Raw genomic sequence first — 9,888 nt, forward strand, 5'->3', positions numbered from 1 at the left:
GCAGAGAACCTAGCGGAAAAATACGAAGCTTGCAATTTGAGGTTTTTTTTTGATAATTTACAATTTCAATTGTAAATTATCAAAAAAATGTCTCAAATTGCAAGGTTCGTATTTTTCCGCTAGGTGCCTCTGGTAGGTTTCACCTTAAGTCTTAAATTTTGTTGTTCAGTGAAGAGTGAATAATCCTGAAGGACAACAGAATAATTAAAATAAAACACACAGTTTACATTTTTATGCATAATTATTATATTTAAATTCTTTATGTAGTTACAAAAACACAACAATAAACATTCATTTCATGAAGCTGTTTAACTTATTTTCTTGAATAAGTTAACAGTAACAGTAATTTTACTCATGCTATCACATTACAAGAAATAAATATAACATACAAATAAAATGCTAATGAGGTCATAGTGTCTCTTATACCCATGTAATAAAAACAATTAATGATATTCAAAATACAAGGTAGATATTCTAGTACGAAAATAAAATAGACTACATACTTAGTTCAACATACACAATATTATAATATTTTATATTATATAAATTACTGAAAAACTGAACATCAAACAACGTTAATCATCATTAGAACTACCATAAATAATATAACAAACTTTATATTTCTTAAAGCATTATGTATCATTGGGCCCAATAGGTTTTGATTCCTTCAATTTTGGTTTCTATTCTACGAGTCACCGCTACTAGTAGATATATTTTAGAAAGTTTATCTGTTAGTGTGTGTATTAGAATGTATACAGGGAGATAAATAACTAAAAAGGATGAATAGATCCTGCTCGATTTAGGTGTCTCATCGGAGAGTGGACTAGTCAGAATTGATAGTGATAAACATGTTTTACATTAGTACTGCTTATATTAATCCACTTTAAACAAAATTGTTACACAGAGCACACAATAATATTATATTGTGCGTTATTAGAAAACATTGATTATTTTGTATCACAACATGTACTATTTTATTATCGTAGCATGCAATACAAAATTGGCTTCTGGGTTGGTCCCCAAAAACAATTTTTCAATACCCATCGAAATTATCGTACCTTTTTTAATTATTTGTCCACCCCCTATAATCATTAATTAATTTCAGTATTCTCTTACTGCTCAAAGTCAGTTAAATCATAAATTATGAGTTTTGTTTTGCAATACATGGTATAGCCAAACCTATGAATTGAGTGTTGCCTCATGCAATCATTCATTATCATTATCATTAGTATCCTGGCTTTCTCCAACAAAAAAATTATACAAAAAGTGATTTAATCTTTATATTTTCATTATACGTATTTTTAGTCATATATTATATTGTATGTTCACAATCATACATACGTTCCTGTGAATAAATTTGGTAATATTATGTACTACCAATTTCATTGATATATCTTAATACCTACAATAGAACCTCAATTATCTGGATGAATAGGGGATGAAGATAGTTCATATAGTAATGTGATATATGGATAACCAAAAATATTTTTACTACATGAATAAACCTTTTTTCATATTATATGAACACAGTTTAAAAAAATTAACAATCGTTAATGCCGACAATTAAATTTCTAGTCAGATTTGGATAACCGAAACTCTACTGTGATCAAAAATATCGAAGGATTCGATTTTGTAAATTTTAAAACTCATTAGAATAATTCTGCGTGCGAAAGGAAAAGGGTGGTAAATCTTAAAAATCGAAAAATCAGTTAAATATACCAAATGAACCATAATATAATACAAATGAGTATAAGGATGAGTTGAATCAATGGCTTTGAATTAATAAATTCCACACAGAAACATTGGAGTTCCCATACTAAATGGTCCAAAAATCAAACTTTTTTTGGCTCTTCTATAAAGTAGAGATTTTATTAGACAACGCCATTTTTTTTCGCACAGAGAATTAATTATCCATGATAAAAAACAAAATAAGACATAAAAATGTATACATAGATCCGACAACATAATATTTTTAGACTGTATAAAATATTATAACTTTAGTAGCTAATACAGCTTATATGTTTTTAACTGTTAATATATCACGTAAAATAAAAGAATATTTTTAGTACATACTGTCTGTCTAAGCAAACGAACCTAGTAGTAAATAAATTATTTGGTTTAAATATGTAAGTAGGTACTTACTTTAAATTCAGTTTTAATTTTAATTGATAACATAAAATATTCAGAATATTCAATAAGCATGTTTTCAACAAGTCAGTGAATAATAAAGAACTATTATAATCAGTGCTGGGATTCATTCAGTAGGTACATACAATTTATTACGCTCATCAAACTGTTCTTATAGTCACAATAATTATTATTAACAATGCTATCAGAAACTATTTATTAACCAATTTGCTATAAATTCTCTTAGATGCTAGAATTTTTTGCTATTTCACAGCTAAATAGATTTTATATCGCAGCATTCCCTTACTGAACCCGACCCTCGAAAATTTCACTCATCACTCATCAATGGAGTTGGGAAAACCCCTAGACGAGTGAATTACTCTATCATATAAACAAGTCTGGTATATGAATACGTGTATTAATTAAGGCGCTAAGTACCAAAATAATAAAAACTGACATTTTTATAGAAAAATGTTCTACATACCAACGCCAATAACTTCAACTATAGTCTAAGTGCCTCAAGCAAGTCAAAAAAATACAGCAAAATAATTAAACCTGTCGACGTTGTAAGTCCGTTGGCGTGTTTTATTTATAATGGTGTAAGTATCACTGCAGTGGTCAACGGCATTCAATATAAAATAGCTGACGATGGTGTGTTGACACTTGCGAGTTCTTAATACCTAAAATTATAGAAGCTGCCGCGATTGCTTCACACTGTAAAACTACATTTTTCAAAAGGTCTGCTTCATGAAATTTTACTGCAATGACTCGGTATTTTGTAACTACAGGCAATACTACTTTTTGGTACTTAGAGCCTTATTTAATACACGTATTCATATGTTAATACAAAATATAGTATGCCTTAAGCATCCGTTGCTGTTTAGGTCTGCTCACTGACTGACTGAAGACAATATTTTGTACCCTTGATTTTATATTACAGACTGCAGTTTTACAGGTGGATGATTGACTTCCAGTGGGTCTATTCTATACTTATCGACCGCTAAAGTGATAAATATAATCAAACTTAGGGTAGGTTTGTATCAAAGTATTAGCACTTATTGTAACAATTACAATAAGTTGGATGTAATTGTTGCAATAAGTGCTATATTTTAACAGCACGTCTCTTTGCTGTGCTAAAATTTAGAGCGAGAGAGACAGTTTTGACTGATTAGATGGCTAACTGATCGTTACAATTATAATAATCTCAATACAAAATGTATATAATAAATACTATCATTTTATCACTTTAGCGGTCGATAGTCGCCTTTTGTATAGAATAGACCCGCAGGAGAAGATTGGAGTTATCAATATACATTGACATAGGTATATTTCACTTATTTATGGTGTGAAGTGTTTTACAGTTTTTTTTTTCAAGGATTTGATTGACTTAACCGTATTAAGTAAATACTTTCAACGTAAGAAAATACATTTCTAAGATTTTTGAATCCCATCACTAACTATATTGTTACATTAATTTGTAATTAAGTAGGTTCTTATATAAATATATTTTAATAAAATGTATGTAAAAAAGTAACGATCAAATATGTACCTATACCATTTAAATAATAAACAATTATTTATAAATATTTATCAATAGTTACATATAATCTTTAGTGAATTATAAGATATCATAATCATCACATACCTATTTATTAAGATAGATATGATTAATTTGGATCATACTATGAATGTATATTAATGTGCAGAATGATCTACTTTCGTTTCCGATCCTGTGTACACTTTGGGCAATACCATTTTCCCTTCGGTTTGATAGTAAGACCGACACAAGCAAAGTGGAACCACTCGATAGGACAATCCGGATTATCACATCCGATCATCTCTCCGTAAGACACCTGATGACAAAGGCAATAAGTCGGTTCGTTCGGGTCGACAGGCATGTCCAGCACGTCACTAGGATGGCCAATTCCCGATGATAAATCTTCGCTATCATCTTGATCTTTGACACCCCCAGTTCCTGTCCCGATACCTTTCCTTTGGTGTTTCTTCTTACCGCTCCCGCCTCTCACAGTGCCCGTATCGTCTTCACTCGAAGCACCGGAACGCTTCTTTTTCCCGGGGCCGACGCCTCCGGTTTTGTCGCCTCCTTTAATTTTCTTCCGGCCTTTTTTGCTGCCCGTGGGATTCGATTCCTGCTCTGCTGCGGCCGCTTGTTGAGCAGCTCTCGAATTCTTAGCTTTGTCTTGTATTTCGGCATCGAAAATTGCCAAATCCGAGTCCAACCGTCTTATATGTTTGTCGACAAGCTCGTAAGTTTGAATTGCAAGTTGAACTTTGTCGTCGCAGTACTCTTTGGCTTTGTTGAATAAACTTTGAATCGAATCAATTTTATCTTTCTTGGTGTCAGTGTCCATGGAAGGTATATTTGGTAAAAATCCATTAGCATTTAAATCAATGATTTTCATCAGATTATGGGCCCTGTCATCAAGGTCTCGCATCAATTTGAAATTTCGCTGCAATTCTATAGGTAAATGTTGTAAACTGTCAAGATAATGCTCTAAATACAACGCCGACGTCATGTTGTACTTAATCTTTAAACCAAACTACAAAAGTATAATATTAGTCTCTGCAAACTACTGCAATGTAAGCAATCTACCTTGAGATGTAGTGGCACAATATTGAAATTAATCCTTAATAATTCTCTAATAATTTACATCTTAATAATACACGCACATAATGTCGCACCTTGTCAAAATAATCTCTCGAAACAATAGTACTTTTGCTAGTAAATGCCCAATTTATGAACCTATAAGACTACATTATTACAACAATGAACAAATGTCAAACTTCTGTCAAACCAAACGAATAATAAAATTCACAATTCCATATTGTGGATACATAAAATATTTATTATGTCGATGACCTACTAATAAAGAGTTCAAATATCCTGCTTGTCTAAAGACATTCATTCTCTAACATTAGTGATTATTATTAATAAATCGAGATCTCCTAATTAAATGAATGCATGCATAAATAATCAATTCTTTTGAAAATATTATGTCAAATTTATATAATTTTATATTACGAGTAAGTAATTATGTACGGTAACAAAAATTATTAATAAAAATATATATTTGCGATAGCGCTTCTGTCTGACTATAATATGTTTTCTAAACTAGGTAGCTTATTAGGTAGTACTACAGGATATTTTAAATATAATGATCTTGGTAAAAGAAATATGATAATATAATATTACATTTCAATGTCATTAAAAAATAAATACTTTATTATTCAGTAGATATATTCTTATAAAAAATATTTTTAATTTATATTAATATTATAATTTTAATGTTTGTCGGTCACCGATTTCAGAGACTAGGTACTTTTATGAACACGTTGTTCAAAATGTTTACATTTTTGACATAACAAAACAAGACTAAAATAATTATTCACCAAATGCCATTTTGAATTTTTGTCTGTGTGATCAATCGTTCGTGTTCCATTTATTCGTCGTTTTTATAACTTATATAATCAAAAGTAGATCGAAAACATTTATGCGGATTTAATTATTGTTTCGAATAACTTAATACAAAAGCTAATGCACAATGACGTCCGCCCTATATTTAGAACATTATCTGGACAGTTTACAACATTTGCCTATAGAATTACAAAGAAATTTTAAACTCATGAGAGACCTCGACGATCGAGCTTACGGCTTGATGCAGGTAATCGATTCAATGGCTGCCGAATTTTTACCGAATATTTCTACAACTGACGCAGACGCTAATAAAGAGAAAGTTAACGAAATACAAGGACTTTTCAATAAGGCGAAAGAGTACGGCGACGATAAAGTCCAGTTAGCTATTCAGACGTACGAATTGGTAGATAAGCATATTAGAAGACTGGACTCTGACTTGGCCAGATTTGAAGCTGAAATTCAGGATAAAGCTCTTAACTCTCGCGCCGCCCAGCAAGCGGCGGCGGCAGACCAAGAATCGAATACTCCCACCGTTAAAAAGGGTCGAAAAAAAGTGAAAGGGGCAGAAAAGACGGGAGTCACCGGACCTGTCAAAAAGAAACGTCTAGGAAATAGCAGCGAAGAGGAGAACGAAGGAAATGCGGCGGCCACTAGAACGGGAGCTTCCGCTAAAAAGAAACAATCGAAGAAAACTATCAGCACGGGCGTCGGAGGCGTTAAAGATCAAGACGACAGCGAGGACTTGTCTTCGGGGATTGCCCATCCTAGCGACGTCTTGGACATGCCTGTCGATCCCAACGAACCCACATATTGCCTTTGTCACCAAGTGTCTTACGGAGAGATGATCGGGTGTGATAATCCGGATTGTCCCATAGAGTGGTTCCACTTTGCATGCGTCGGCCTCACCATTAAACCCAAGGGGAAGTGGTATTGTCCAAAGTGCACGCAAGATCGCAAGCGGAAATAAAATATTAAATCTATTTGACTGTTATCTAAATAAGTCTGAATATGAAGTAATGTAGTAATGCAACACCGCACAGCTATTATCTATTATCGTTGGTGTTATAAAATTACCTCAATTACTGGAAATAAATGAAGTGTTATTAATATGTTTTTTGACATCTAAAATTACTTAAGTAGGTCCTATATTGAAAGTAATTTTATTTTTCAATTTGTATTATTTACTATCGATCCTTAAAATAGACCTTGCTTATTTACGTTTCCTTGCAAAAATGTATTCAAATCCTCTTGCTTATTTTATAAAATTATAATATTATCATTGATTATACTTAATTAATTTGAGCATAATTTCATTTCACATGTTTTTATTGTTTTTTGTGTAATAGTGCCGGAGATACCCGCATGAGCTTTTATAACTTTTAATTTTAGACCAAACCCAACCTAATTTATAATCTTAGTGCGATAATGATGCATTGAAATGTATGGAAATTTCAAATTAACAATTATTTCATCTAAAAGCATCTACGACGATAGAAAAGGGTATTTAATAATAATTGTATACATGGAATAAACTGTTTTCGTAAAAATATTATAAAAGCTCATGCGGGCATCTGCGGTATATTTACCGTTTTTTGGTTTAGGTAACTAGTTATATTATTATTATCACGATACTCATTAAAAAGACTGGACATTAAATTTAATGTATTACCTACTGTATGAATGTTGATGTAAAACATTGATCTAATTACTAACTATTAAGAGAAATTCAACTAAAGAAAACTACTATGGTAGTGTACAAATCTATCATTGTGACTGCACGAGTGTATTGAATCAACACATTCGCGGACACAACGTCTATAGACGTCGTATTTTGTGGGATGTGATATGACTAGACGTCCAGTACTGTGAAACGGAATACGACACTACGTTTATAGAAGTTGTATTTTGGATTACAACAATATATTCCTTGCTACTTGTGTCACAGTGCGAACATATTTCCATTAGATAGTGTCTAATCTTAAGACTTATCTCATTTCTATATATCTAAATCGAAAATTTAAAAAAAATATTTTTAATAATATGTGTCATATCACTAACATGACGTTTTAGCTCACATGTGTCCGCGAATGTGTTAAGATTGTCTGGAATTTTATTGACATCATTAATTCAGATACTTACTCAATGCGGTGCAGGGTTTTCTTCTTGGTCTTCAATATATCCAAACTAGACACTAGACAGTAGGAGGTAGGGGGTAGGGGGTACCTATATAAAAGTAATATAATTGTACAATATTTATTTTGTCAATGAACTACTCAACCCAAATTGTGACTCGGTAGATACATAGTTTATTTACTCTGAAATCATTTATATAACATTTTAACGATGGCGATTTAACATAATGCCCACCAAAAAATGGAAAGCATGGGGACTGAGGTTGGACAAGGGGCTCTAAATCTCAAGCCGATATTTTATACTTTTAACAAAAAATATAAGTCAAAAATAAATCGCACAGAAATCTGAAATACAATTGAATGGAAAGCTAAAAATGTGATCTAGAAATTAATTTTGAGCAGAAAAAAATTGAAATCGGAGAAAATTTTGGAACTGAGAGCTAAAAAAAGGTCTCGGCTTTGATTTTAAATGACACTGCTGCTTGCCTTATGTTGTTTTCCATAAATAATAAAATTGCTTACAAAAAAATTAAAGAATATCTTATAAATATGCAGTTTGTATATTGCATGAGTCGGTGGTGAAGGGTGGAGGTAGGCTGTTAACAGCCCACATGCAGGTCAAAATGGAGGTTTTATGGTATTTTCAAAGCATAACCTTGGAATTCCTTAAATCTTGTAGATAATCTATTTATATTATTTTGAAGCCTTATTATCCTTTATATTTATTTTAAACATTTGATGACTGCATTAAGTATTTTTATTACATAAAATAGTATTCTTTTAAACCTCTCGATCTAATGTTTTAGAATATAGTCATATTTCAGTACATCCATGTGCAGTGGTGTTAGGATTTTTTAGGTTTAATAATTTTTAAATGCATTTACAAAAACATTAGTAAAATTAATGTTAACATTATATAGTGAAATATTTACGATAAAAAACTATATTTTATAATCTCTGTGATCCCAAATTTGACAAGAATTGGGCATTATATTATTCAAAAAATGGGCCCGATTAACACATTTGAAGATAATTCTAAAGATACTGATTATAAGCTATGTTTTGACCATTCAAATGTGATAAACATCCTACGAATAATGATTGTTTTATAATAATTATTGACCTAAGAATAAGGTCGTATTTTTTTGAAATACGCCATTTCCATTGGCATTTCCCAGTGGTTAAGCTACAACATACGGCCGTAGCCATAAATTGACAAACGATAAATGAAGTAGGGAGTAAGATCATGTTAACGCGTGTGTTTGAACATGTACCTAACCGAAAAAAATCGTTTTTTTTTTTAACGGTACATATTCAAACACGCGCGTTAACATGATCTTACTCCCTACTTCATGTATTGTTAGTCAATTTATAAGTATGAATGTAAAAGTGTGCACAAATCATCCAAAATATACCAAAACTATTATGGTTTGATTTAGGCAGAGTTTAATTGATTTTTAAAAACTAACCAATACCATATTATGTAAATTGTAGTCTTGGTTCAATAAAAACATACGTATGACTGACAAAGTTTAATGTACACTATTTATGGTGGATGTTAACAGCCTACCTCGACCCTTCGTTACTGGTATGCGTTTAAATAATTGTGTTATTTATTTATTTATACAATTTATATAGCATCATTTACTCACATTTTGATACAATGAAGTGTACTTGTTTTGTGGCATGTCAAATACTATTTATAGCTGCCAATTTATTTTCTAAAACACAAGTAGGTATATTATGATGTTTTTGAATTATATTTATTATAAAATGCCATACTATATTATTTACCTTTTTAAATATAAGGTATTTATTTGTTTGAAAATCAAATATGTAATCAGCCACACTGTTTCTTATATTTTTTTTATTAGGTTTAACTTGTTTTTGTAAAATATTTATTCCTTTTCAATACATATATTAAATAATCTGATAATAAATAAACATGTTTTTACTTTCAACTGACATAATGTCTCCCAATTATTGTGATATGCATTAAGGGGGTACATGCTCGGCGTAAGTCAAAATGGAGCTTTATTGCATTTTCAAACCATGATCCTAGACATTCCTTAAACGTTGTAGATAATCTCTATCTCTATATATATAAAAATCTCGTGTCACGATGTTTGTGGTTGAACTCCTCCGAAATGGCTCGACCGATTTTTATGATTTTTTTTTATGTATATTTGTTAG

General features: G+C 31.2%; 2 protein-coding genes across 2 annotated transcripts; one reads left to right on the forward strand and one right to left on the reverse strand.

Moving 5' to 3' along the window:
* Positions 1-361: 361 nt before the first annotated feature.
* Positions 362-4,947, reverse strand: LOC147067942 (inhibitor of growth protein 5-like). The gene has a single exon (XM_085952207.1). It carries the CDS (start codon positions 4,662-4,664, stop codon positions 3,840-3,842), a length of 825 nt encoding a protein of 274 aa, XP_085808333.1. The 5' UTR covers positions 4,665-4,947; the 3' UTR covers positions 362-3,839.
* Positions 4,948-5,523: 576 nt separating this feature from the next.
* Ing5 (inhibitor of growth protein 5) lies at positions 5,524-7,569 on the forward strand. Its single transcript, XM_085952231.1, has one exon. The coding sequence runs from the start codon at positions 5,691-5,693 to the stop codon at positions 6,528-6,530; it is 840 nt and encodes a 279-aa protein (XP_085808357.1). The 5' UTR covers positions 5,524-5,690; the 3' UTR covers positions 6,531-7,569.
* The last annotated feature ends 2,319 nt before the right edge of the window (positions 7,570-9,888 follow it).

Source organism: Rhyacophila brunnea, unplaced genomic scaffold (genome assembly GCF_057557595.1).
Source record: "Rhyacophila brunnea isolate RB1 unplaced genomic scaffold, BYU_Rbru_1.0 scaffold_3, whole genome shotgun sequence".
Lineage (NCBI taxonomy): Eukaryota > Metazoa > Arthropoda > Insecta > Trichoptera > Rhyacophilidae > Rhyacophila > Rhyacophila brunnea.

Coding starts and splice junctions, on each gene's coding strand:
- LOC147067942 (XM_085952207.1), bottom strand. CDS start 4,664: ATGACGTCGGCGTTGTATTTAGAGCATTATCTTGACAGTTTACAACAT.
- Ing5 (XM_085952231.1), top strand. CDS start 5,691: ATGACGTCCGCCCTATATTTAGAACATTATCTGGACAGTTTACAACAT.